The sequence below is a fragment of the Filicampus tigris genome, chromosome 10 (assembly GCF_054856515.1).
Source record: "Filicampus tigris isolate MCC_2025a chromosome 10, RoL_Ftig_1.0, whole genome shotgun sequence".
Classification (NCBI taxonomy): Eukaryota; Metazoa; Chordata; class Actinopteri; order Syngnathiformes; family Syngnathidae; genus Filicampus; species Filicampus tigris.
Window position 1 is genome coordinate 10064198 of NC_141226.1, and position 12300 is coordinate 10076497.

General features: G+C 40.1%; 1 protein-coding gene across 3 annotated transcripts; it reads right to left on the reverse strand.

The window, feature by feature from the left end:
* Positions 1-26: 26 nt before the first annotated feature.
* LOC147140776 (endophilin-A2-like) lies at positions 27-11959 on the reverse strand. Of its 3 annotated transcripts, XM_086043579.1 has the most exons (9): positions 11607-11949; positions 8369-8437; positions 8064-8277; positions 7605-7738; positions 6652-6810; positions 4757-4860; positions 4268-4401; positions 3810-3848; positions 27-2511 (listed from the first exon to the last, which is right to left on the reverse strand). In XM_086043579.1, exons 1-9 carry the CDS (start codon positions 11649-11651, stop codon positions 2324-2326), a joined length of 1086 nt encoding a protein of 361 aa, XP_085899705.1. In that variant the 5' UTR covers positions 11652-11949; the 3' UTR covers positions 27-2323. The 3 variants fall into 3 exon arrangements, with proteins under 3 accessions (XP_085899705.1, XP_085899707.1, XP_085899706.1); XM_086043581.1 differs by lacking the exon at positions 3810-3848 and having other exon boundaries at positions 27-2555; positions 4243-4401; positions 11607-11959; XM_086043580.1 differs by lacking the exon at positions 3810-3848 and having other exon boundaries at positions 11607-11948.
* Positions 11960-12300: the final 341 nt, after the last annotated feature.

Here is a 12300-nt window from a genome sequence, read left to right on the forward strand (position 1 = left end):
GAAAATGATGTAATACTTGCAACAAGTAGCAGTATGACAATATTTATTTGAATAAGCAAATAGCCTTCATCCCCCTTCACACATAATACATAAAATAAACAAAAATCAAACATCACAAAGAGGTAATCCTTGTATCCTCAAGATAATCCTGGATAATCCCACTTTTAGTCCCCCAATGTGTCAGTTACATTTAAGACAGCATGCAGTTACATTTTGACACAGAACATAAGACAATATGATAAAATAACACTTCCTTCCTTAATGGTACGATATTTCAGGGCCTTTTGGAGTTTAGTGTTGCAGTAAATGCCAGTGGAAGTTTTTAGATGACAATGACCAAGCAGCAACAAACACTCCAGTCCTTTGTTCCAAGACATTTTTCATCTTATTATCCAAGATGAACCCAAAGACCCTCCTCCCCAACTCCTTTGATTTAGTCTAATGAGGCATGGAAACACACACCTGAACCATGTTATTCCTCTGCACAGATTCCCCCCGTCACCAAGCCTCTTCAATAAGAGGAATGGCATAGTGAGGATGCAAACAAACATAACATTTGGATGCGTACGCAGCTACAAGAAGATTATTCCAGGGTCGAACCAAAGCTCCAAAAGGCACCATGGGATTGGGATAGGGGGCAGATAATAATGAGAAAGGGGGCAGGTGGCGAATAAAGACGAGCGGGGGAGGGCATAATCCACTGCTGTGTGGCTTTGCTCCTGAAAAGACCTGTCTTTTCCACTCAAGGCTCAAATTGTGATGGCAGAGTTGAGCGTGGCGGTCTCACAAGGGGATCATGGCGAAAGGTGAAATTCAGCATTTTGGGGAATTGAGCGCACCATCGCAGTTTTCTGGTAATTGAAAGTGAAAAAAGCAAATGTGTACCGGACTTGCTTAAATTAGTGAACTCAATCCAAAAAAGATGGGGAATGGATTATCAGTCAGGTCTGTTGCAGAGTTGGACCCAATACATGTCAAGGTCATTTCCATGCTCCTAATTAAAGGTTAAAATACAAAAAATGCTGTAGTGTAGCTTGTCCAGCATCTTGACAAAATCAAATCACGGGCAGACAATTCACTGACACACAGTTGGCTTGGCGGCCAGAAAACATTGGAAGCGACACTGCCAGCAGCATCAATCAAGCCTGAGAAAATTCAGGAGCTGGATGTTTATGGCTTTGGTATTATATGTTTACCACACATCTCAAATATTGGCCATGGTTGGGATGCATTAGACCCCATACAAAGCCACCTCTTCCCTTCTTTAGAAATGTTAACGAGAATTATTGCACTTCCTTTTTTAGTGTTAAATGGAACAGGTTAGGCATCATCTCAAAGGAGGAAGGGGAGCTCAAACAAACTAAACAAGAGCCGCGATGAACCGTACAATTGTCGTATTTAAAATGGATTATACATGATCTGCCATGTTCAACATCAAATTTATTTGGATTATACTGCCCAGATATAGCATTAGTGTCCCCCAAAAAATGCCCAAAACCTCTGAATTGGTCTGAATTTTATATTTATGTATCTATTATTATTTAGGTATACGTTCTTTTTGTGAAATTTTTGTTTGGTGGAGTGTCATGAGATTTTTCCAGTGTATCATTTTGATGACTTAAGACGCAAAACTACCTATCTTTAGGATTTTCTATAGGATGAAATGGATTTCTACGAATTACATTCAGCAAGGAAAAAAAAGAACGGTAAATTATTCATATCGGGCATGTTGTGTTTCAGCAATCTATGTGTGCCTCGGCTCAGTGCAGGTTGGGATACACCGAGTTAATCAACGAGATCCGCTTGACAGTGTAACAGCCCAAACAAGGAGCATGACCAACACTAGATGGCAGTATCAGATTGGCTAAAAAAAAAAAAAGAAAAAAACAAGAAAAAAAAGCCGACCTGCATGACGCCTCAAGCAAGGGTGACGTGGCAAATTACTTCCAAGAAAGCATACTTAGTGTAAATTAATAACAAAAAAGGCCTTTAAACTTGTAGTGAAATTTGTTAGTGTTGGGGAAGCTTCCTCAAAAATGTCTTTGAAGTTATAATGGAGAAGTGAAGAAAGTGCACAGGTGCATTGCGGGTCCAAGACTTGGGAGTGCCGTAAGCGCACTCAAACATTACACCATCGGTTTTGTGATTTTGGTCCGTCTTTTGAAAAACTTCAGAAAATTTAAGCAATGCTTCTGACCAAATTGCAGAGGGAAGCAAAATAGGCCCTCATAATGAGATGCTTAGTTTTCTCACAAATACAGTATGTTGCTTGAGTGAATAATCCTCCTCCTTCCGCTCCCCGTTTGCTCCTGCCGCATTGCTTTCAGTGCGACAGTGGAACGATCACTTCGACGTAGTTGTTGGGGAAGTATCCCGTCTTGCCCCGAAGCTTTCCCTCAAACCAGTTCTCATCAATGTAACTGATCAAAGTGATGGTGTCCCCCTCGCGGAATCCCAGCTCATTCTCATTCTCGGGGTCAAAATCGTAGATCGCTTTGCAGCACGGCTCGGCTGATGAAAAGGGACAAAGAGGAAGAGTGTGAGGCTGTGGAGCACTTTGACAGTTCACACCCCCCCTTAATGTGATTAGTATTGACTTGGGAAAGATTTCATTAGAAGATCTGTGTGAGTGGAAGGTTCCCACCAGGAGTATTGCAGTCTGGAATAGAAGCCATAGAAATTATAACCACAACGCTTAAAGTGAAACTGTCTAAAGCTTGACACCTGCACCAACATGTTGCATAATTGTCGCTGTCGGGAGGAAACCTCATGTCCGAATATGGTCAATTTGATATTCCCCCCCCCCAAAAAAAGTCAATACTATTGATCTGTCCCCCACGTCATCTGTTTTATTAATAATTGATTGTTCTAAACCTTCGCTGCAGAAAGAACTGGTCAGCCGCGAAGGTGTGTTTGCACGCAAATTCATTTCCGCCACATCATTTTATTTGTTGCGTCACATAGATCTTAAGAATTTTGTATAAGAGTGTGAGAAGACTATGAAACCACAGTCTTTTGTTTATGTCTCGTCGTGGCGGTCGGCATGAGTGCAGATTATTGATATGCTCAATGCAGCGTAATTATTTGCGATTTTTAAATTGAATCAAATTAGCAATTGAACGTGATTTTGGGGTGGATTGTTGATGTTAGTGCGCTACAGTATATGACAGTCATCTAAGGTATAAAACAAACTTGAATGATGTGGTGTTTCATAACTCAGGATGGCATTTTGGTTTTTAATTTCCTGAAAAGTAGCGGCTTTGGAGATGCAAGGATCCCACCCGACAGCGATGATAAAATAAATGTTCTATTGTTGCCTCCATCAAGGTTTTTTTCAGGCTTTAGCTGAGAAGCAAATTGAGTCCAAGTTTTAGGAAGTCAAGTTTAGATTTAATAGTCAAATGAAGATTTGCTCTGCAGGATCAGGATTTGTAATGTGAAACCAAATTTCATCTGGATCTGATGCATACTGGCAGCCATCCCATTTAAAATGTTCAAATGTAGATTTCTGTTAGAGGTCATCAGATCAGGTTCAAATTTGTTATGCTAAATTTGGATCCGGAGAGCCCAGGTAAAGGTGTTTGTTGATTTCATAAATGGCATTTTTTTTCTGCCTTAGTGGAGGTTTTGACAAGCCCCATCTTGTGGCGTCGCCCAGACAGATTGAATGCATTATACCTAACAGCACTTTTCAACAATATTAGTGGAACAACTTTCCTCAGACACGCAAACACTTTTCGGCCGCACAAATGTGCAACAGAGGGAGCACAATTCATGAATAAGGCTTTCTTATCTTTTGCCTCACTCACGCGCTCTGTTCCTGATGGAAGTTCTCGGGAAGGACGGACCTGGATGTTGTTTACGGTGTGTTGCAAAGGGAAAGACACAACAATCATAAAACAAATGCCTTACTTGGAGTTGCACGGCAGTGTTTCTTTCCTGTCCCACAAACTTTGAACACATTTACACTTAACGACACATTGTAAATGTATTTGAACACAAAAAAACTTGCAAGCGCAAAACATAGAAAATACAGTACTTATAGTAGATCTGTGCCAATGTATGTGCCTTTAAGAGGCGGGATCTGGGAGGGTGAATGTGAGTGTCATTCCAGACAGCAGCAGTCTGTGTGAGTGTGTTTCACAGGCATGAAATAAATGGCTGAAGTGTGCATCGTGACTGTGGCTCTCCTTTCCCATTCCCAGGGAATTACAGCAAGTGTACTGTAAAAACATGATGAACGGTGATATAGAGGGGAAACATTTACCTGGAGAGTAAGCTGGAGGGCTTGTTGCAGTTGGCGTGTAACCTCCGTTGGACTGCTCAGTCTCTCCATAGTCAAAGCTCTGCCTGGGTTTGGGTCTGTACTCTCGCCTTGGTTGGGACCGACTTTCCTCAACCCTGCGTGACACGTATTCAATAATCATTCTAATATTGTTTGATTAGGATTTATTTACACGCTGAAGAAACTTGACAGCATTGTAAATGTCAGAAGAAAGTAAAGTCAAAATGCTCTGTTTTAGAACTAAGCATTACAATATTTAGGGAATCAATCGATAAAAATGAAATCTATTCAAGCAACATTATCAATCAATCAAATTTAATTTCTATAGCACTTCTCATACAAAAAGGTATCCACACGTATTTACGACAACTAATATGAATTATTGTATTGACTAATTAGCTGTTTAAATCAGAAGTCCTCCTGATTTATGTGCGGCACATCAATCCCTACAAAGATTGTCACTGAGCTGACCTTTTTTTCATTTCATCAGAAAGTTCCTCCAGAATCTCTGTAGAATTTCTGTGGTACTGCAGCAAGGATTCTATAAAAGATGCCAGCTGGCTCACCTGCTCTACCTACAGAACAGCAATTACAAAAAGAAAAGTAGTATTGGTATAATTCCCATATACAAAGTAATATCTCAAAATTCAACCATCCTAAACTTGAACTGAAAAAAGCAGCAAAGCAGGTTAGACAAGCTCACAGTGCTGCCTGTGCTAAGTCAGAAGCAAAACAAAACCAAAAAGCAGACCATATCGGACGCAGGTTACAATTTGAATTTGTTCCGCGACCTGTTTGCAACTTGAAACATTTGAAAAACGTGGTCATGTTTGCCATTGAAAAAAAATGGAGAGGCAATTAATATGTTATGGCCTCTAAACAAAGTTATATTCACCTTATTTTTATGGTTGTGGTCAAATAAACACTGTAAAATACAGAATTATGTGAAAGCCGCATTGCATCATGGGATGTGTAGTCATGACGAATGTAAAAAATGCTTTGCGCTACTTGTTGAGGAGGCCACTGTTGTGAGACTATTCACCTGCGACTTGTGTGGCAGAAACAGAGGTAGCGCACTCCCTGTAAAGAGTTAAAGCTCCTGAGTATTTTTCGAAGAGTGATTTTACAAGTCCTCAATGCCTGACTACACATCCCATCAGAGCTGGGCAGTCCGTCCCTGGGCCGGACCGGTCGGGCCCGGCCGGATGCCCATTTTTGGGGCGGGGGGTGACAAATTTTTTAAAATGGCTGGACTAAGCATGGCCGGAAGTTGATTTTAGTCCGGCCCACTAATCGGCCCTCATGCGTGTGACGTGCTCGCGAGGCGGCCAAAAATCATCTCAGCCTACTCGGTGAAAGGCTTCTTTTTAGGCTTCTTTCTACTCCGGCATCGGCGCGAGCGACAACTGCTGTTATATGGATTGTGGTATTGTGGCACGAGTATATTCAGACGCTAGCACATCAAGGTGGAGTTCATGCACTTTTTCTGGCGTTCACTACTTCCGGAAATACGCCATAGCAAACCTGCAGTGTATAGTAGTTTGCTGGTATCCTTTTTTGTTGAAGGCCAGGAAGGAGGGGAAGTGTGCAAAATAAATAAGCAACTTGACTACGACTTCTGTGACTTCTTGTACGACTCTTCTCTATAATTATTGGACCCAAATGATTATACAATACGACAAATCCAACCCCGGGGCTCGCAATGCAAGGAAGCACGCAGTTGGGTAAATACTATTGCAGCATGTCCACAGCCGGTTCGAATAGTAAATTAGCCAGAAAATGATCCTTAAAAAGCCTCTGCTGTTAGCGTCTCTCCCGCAGCGACGTCAATCACGGATGCTTTTTTTTTTTTTTTTGGGTCGGGGGGCTCAATATTTATTCTAATAATTGTGGCAGTACAAGTTGATACTGTATATGGAAGTCATATTAGCTCTGCGTGAGCTATATATAAAGTGAATTACGGTAGACAAAAGAAATCTTCTAAATATCATTTCCCCAAAATTGAGCATTATTAATTGCAAAAGCAGAATCTTTTGATACTACTCTTGATCTGAAAGCAGATGTATTGTATCCAATGCTGTGAGCGCACTGACTGCATGGCACACAACATAATTGTCATTTAGATTTATCAAATGTATTTATATTGTACAATACAATATTCTAAATTAGTTGCAGTAAAAAAAAAAATCTGAATTGCTATCTAAACAATTTGTAATGTAGGATAATGACGTTTTAAGCAGTGCAACCTGATTTCAGCCATCAGAGATTGTGATAAACAATAGTCAACCTACTATGAAAAACTGTATTTTTGTGAAAACAAATATGTGCCTAATGTCCAACCACAATCCAGTCAACTGGTCACTCACATCAGTCTCCAGCAGGTTGTACATGGAACTCTCAGCCATGTCTCTGGACTCATGGAACTTCTCCAAGGACTGCCTGATCTCCTCATCTGGAATTTTACCCTGACGTTTTTTTTTATAGTCGTAGTCCAGGCGGCGGCCCTCCATCTTTTTCAAATGGTGCTGATGGCGTAAAAGGATTACAATAGCAGAAAATGAAGATTTCATTTATGTCACCAATAGAGTTGCACCGTATACCGGTACTACAATTGTACTGTGAAACCTCGCTGTCAAGAATGAAACAACACCACGTATATTAGTGAAGGCACGTCTATGCGGTTTAAATAAATAAATAAAGGATTAAGTGTGCTTGCTCCAGGCTATAGTATAGAATAACTGCCCAATATTATTTTGAGTTAAGAAATGGTATCAAAGTCAGAATTTTGGTATTGTGACAACACTAGTCATCATTGCATTTTTGATGTCTCAGTACAAATGCAAGACTGCAGCACGTGGTTTTCACGTGATGATAAGTGCACACGTATTTTCCCTGTGCCAAATAACTATTATTTTACTAATCGATTCATCTCGATTATTTTTTTCAATGAATCAATGACTCAAGACAAAAAAAAAAAAAATTTCCCTCCCTCTATTCGAATTCACATTATTTCAAATGGATAGTGCAGAAAATGTACCAACATAAATTAATTATGATTCCAGTCTGTAACATCAGCCAGAAAATAGGCAAAAATGTCAATCATTGTTTTCCAATGTAAAAGCAGATGTATGCATATAGAGACAAAGATAAACGGTCTGCTTTCGTGGAGGACTTCAGAAATCAGAGAATTTTTACCCTTGAGGGGTGATTTGGAAAATGGCAAGTTAAACAAGGTCTCTAAAACGATTAATTGATTGTTAAAAAAGTTGTCAATAATTTAATAAATCAAATAATTGTTGAAACTCCACTGTGTGTGTACCTGAATATCTTTGATGTCCTTCTCAACGACCCCTTGCAGCGGGTCAATGAAATTCTGTTTAACGTCAATGTCCAGGCTGTCCTTGATCGCGGACAATTTCTTCATTGATTCTCCAATAGCCACGAGAGCGCCACCTGGAGGAAACATGTACCAAATGCAGCTTTGTGAATAGGTCACAGTCACGGAGGCAAAGAAAAGCAAGCGCCTCAATAAGAAGATCTTCAAGGCATGCTTGGGATTAGTTACTAAAAACGGTACCTTGTAGGACCTCGTATTGCCAATAGAAAAACATCAATAGTTGTCTCCAAATACGTCAACATTTATTTTTGATACAAATTAATATATAATATATATATATATATATATATATATATATATATATATATATATATATATATATATATATATATATATTTTTTTTTTTTTTTGGTAATTGATGATTTTTTTTTTTTCTTTTACCAAAGTTTTGCTGGCCCATGTCCGCCCCGTATTTAGTCATGCACTCTCCTAACAGGCCTTCGGACTGCGGGTAACCAGGACTGTTGAGTTGTCCACGGAATTTGGACACCGTGTTGAGCATGGACAGCTTTGCTCTGTAGGCAGGGTTAGGTTGGAGGTACTCTGTTGTTTTGTTGATGACTTCAACCACTGCTTTGCTGGTAACATCTGCTCTCTGGAGAAACACGGTTCGGAAGGGATAGCTACTTAAACATGCAAACGTGCAAAAATGTCGGTTCATGTTTATCTTTAAATGTACATGATACCCTTTCAAGGTCCTTGAAGTCTTCATCCAGCTTAGTTCCCTCTGCACCGCCGACCTTCTCGCTCACCATCTGAGAACACAAAGGAACTAAATTGTACTCTGAAACACTAGACATGCTCTTTATCTTTAAGAGTTCAACCAACAATTTTGTGGGGGAAATCCACTTCTGAATTTGCCCAAAACACTTCACGCGAGACATCAGCAAATCTTATGAGACAAACTCAGCAAGTACCATCAAGATTAATCCATAAATCAGTCCAATGATTCTGTTGTCATTTTTGGGTTTGTTTTATTGGTGATTTCTGTTTTTACTTCTTTTAGCTAGGAATTAATTAGCTGGAAAAAAGCGGCTAAAAGCTGTCAAATGGGGTGTTCATTTCGGCCACTAATCTCGCAAGTGACGTTCCAAGTGTGTCATATTGTTGGTCCGCCAATCATTTTAAGCACCGACAACTTATTCCTGGCATTTGTTGACTATCGCGCACGCATTTTTTAAGAGAAGAGTGACCATCATGAAGTAGGCACGGGAAAGTCAAATTCACAATTACAATGCATGCACTAAATATTTCATTTTGGAAAATTCAAGTCGTAAAGACCCCATAGATTGTTCATCCTGTGCATTGTGGTGGAGCGCTTCTGGCACGCTGCTGGGCCAATTTCAAAATAAAAGCCTCACAAAGCATTAATGTCATGTGATGCATTTATTTTGAAGTTGGCCCTGGTGTGGGTTGTTAACAATTGTTATGGTGGCTGGTTTGACATTGACTAATTTCGTGCCAGAAAACATGCCATGCCTTCCTCATCTGTAGGAGAAGTATATTGCTCTGGAGGCATTTGGGCATAATGATGCCAAACGATGCAGCCAAATCCTTTCAGGATCGACAAGATAGGTAAGCGTCATATGACCAAACTCAGAAAACTCGACTGCTCCCTATTTATCTGATTTGCTTTTATCATACCAACCCTCGCGGATCCTGAGGTCCTCTGGCGCTGGCCTTTTATTTATTCCAAGGGTGAGGACCAAAATGCATGGCGAGGCTGCATTCAGCCATTTTGGTCTTCACCTTTGGAATAGCCTGCCAGAGGACGTCAGGTCTGCAGAGACTGTTGATATTTTTAAGAGGAAGCTCAAGACACACCTTTTTAGTTTGGCTTTTAACAACTTTTAAATAATTTATCTTTTCTTTTGATTGAAGATTATTTTTATCTTATTTTACTGATTTTAGTTCTTAGACTATACTACTGTTCTGTCTTTTAGTTTTGTTGCTCTCTGCCGTTGTCAGCTTTTAGCTCCAGTGTTTCCTCATGGGGGGGCCTCCGCTTTGAGGGAGGGGTGACTGCCCTTCCCGCGGGGGCTGTCGTCGCAGGGACTCCTTGGGTCTGGGTGGCCGGCGGCCTCTACACTTTGTGTGGGGTCCGCCTGTCTAATCCGGGCTGGGGTCTCTATGGTGGTGGCGCCCCTGTGGCCGTGGGCTGTCATTCCCCTCGGCACGGAGAGCTCCCCTTGGGTACCCTTTCCTCATATGGTTTCTCTGTGCCTTGTCATGTCTTTTTAACACATTTTATCAGGTTGTGCACTTTGTGTGGGTGTGTGTGAATGAGTGCTGATTTACTAATGGATATCTGTCTTGGGTTTGTTGCGAGGGAGGGTATGAACGGATTTTTTTTATTTTTTATTTTACTTTATTTTTTTTAATGTTTTGCTTTGGATGTTTTACAGCACTTTGAGTTGCATTTTTATGTATGAAAAGTGCTATATAAATAAAATGTGATTGATTGATTGATTGAGATGGATAAAAACAGGCGGATTTTGCTGCTTAATTCATATTCCACAAACGCAATATTAATCAGAATACCGTGTTTAAAGTAGTGGGGCCGCATACTATATAATGTAATATTGTAAAGAACATTTTTTAGTTGACTTCCATTTTAATGAGTTGCCAAGGAATCAGATTGTGGCTCTGTCTTGGCAGATACTCCAAATCAAGTGAATTGGACTGAGGCTCAGGTGCAAACATTTTTTTATGGGGACGGCCCTAATCTGACTTCATCTCTGAATTGTCAATCTTCTGACATCTCTGCCAACTGGACTGTGAAACTGGTATGGGCGGGTTATTGACATAACTAAGATTCCACTTGTCATCATGCAGGATTGACACTCCCACCAAGCTGTGGGTGCTCACCAATCACATGATGGGCCGCAGCAGTGACTTGCAAAACAAGCATCTTCAAAGCATACCGGTTTTGCCAGTTATGTTTTTGTTGCGCTTCATATTTCTTATGGGGCAACAGAAACCCAGCTCATTTACAGTTAGACATTTGACTGACAAAGGCTCCTTAATTTGGTCAACAATCCTGATAATCTTTCTGACTCAGTTGCGATGGTTTACGATTCACATTGAGGTGTTTTTCGCAGTGACAGATATACAGCAGTGATTGCTCACATGATGCCTTTCCCCCCAAAATGCTAAATACCAATTATCACTGGGGCCACTTTAGAGAAATGTTGGCCAGATGGCCAAGTATTCTGCTAAATCTCTTTAACATGTGTCCTTGGATTAAGTCCCCCCCCCCCAAAAAAAAAAAAATCCAATAGAATTTGTCTTGCTTTATAATTAAAAGACAACGATATCCCATTACGTATATCAACAGCCAATAACATATATATTTGACATGTACTAGTTTTTGTAACATAATTTCACACAACGTTAGAAAAATAGCATAGTTACCTAAACCCTTTTTAATTTACCCCTCACAATATAAAAAATACAAATATGCTTGCTAACAATTTTATTTCTTCTTGTCGATCTGTGTGGATTCGCGATTGTCCAGGTCAAGTTTAAATTGTTTGTTAAAGTTGTTAAATGACTTAAAACTTCACAAACATTCGGCGACTTGGAAACTCACGATGATAATTGCACGTAGGAATGAAGTGACCCACACGGATTATAGAGCAAAACAGAAAGCAATACGTTCTCTTGATTAGTGTCTGCTCGTTCATTTAAGTTTTTACATGTATGATCCAGAATCACTTCACGGTAAATTCGCCAACATGCTGTCGGTGACTTTTCACGTGTAAACACGTTTTATCACGAGTTTGTGATATATACACATATACAGACATATTTGACGTTTTTGACTCAACAAGCTATCTTGTCGTAACGTAGCCTGGGCATAAAAACTGTGCCAACAAGCTAGCTAGCGGCTAATTTAAGTTAGAAAAACCATCGCTCTCTTACCTGACTGGCTTTATAAAATTGCTTCCTGATCCCAGCGACGGACATCGTGCACGGTCTGTTTTGTCCACTGGACTTCACCAAGGAGAAATATTTAATAAATGACAAACACAAATGTGGACGCTCTAAAGAGCAAGGAGCGAGCAAGCGAGTACCACGTCTTCAAATTTTGGACGGCAGATGTGGAACTTAAAGAACTTGCTTCAGTGCCTTGGCGACCACAGCTTCCTGGCTCCGGCTTGTTGTGGGAGGCTCCAGGACCGTCGAAGTGGGTCAATTGCTGACGCGCTCTTAGGTTCGTCTTTCGCCCATCTAAAATTTCATTAATTGGCATAGTATAACAGTCGTTCACTACACTAACAAACTAACTAGGCTTATGTTGCTGAATCTGAACCCTTTGTTTTTGACAATGAACCAAGGGGTTAGAATAAGTGAAGTTACGGCTGCAAATAATTAAGACACCTTAAGTGTTTGTAAATTCAGTGTTCAAAAAGCAGTTAAGGGAATTAAAAGATGTGTTTCTATTGTTGGGGTGAAATATTGGAATAATGCAAAAACGTTGGAAAACCTGTGAATCACTTTTATTTATTTTTTTAAATTGTTCGCAAAGCTATTTTGGAAAGTCGCAGAGAATGATTTACGTGATGATTTATTTATTGCTATTTTTTGTGTTTTGTCTTTGTGTTTGCATAAAATG

What these genes read in the sequence shown, in the direction of transcription:
- LOC147140776 (XM_086043581.1), bottom strand. Translation starts at nt 11,651, where the DNA reads ATGTCCGTCGCTGGGATCAGGAAGCAATTTTATAAAGCCAGTCAG. An exon ending in CATGGGCCAGCAAAACTTTG is followed by an intron (nt 7,739 to 8,063) that starts GTAAAAGAAAAA and finishes TGTTTCCTCCAG; the next exon opens with GTGGCGCTCTCGTGGCTATT. An exon ending in TCTGATGAAATGAAAAAAAG is followed by an intron (nt 4,402 to 4,756) that starts GTCAGCTCAGTG and finishes CGTGTCACGCAG; the next exon opens with GGTTGAGGAAAGTCGGTCCC.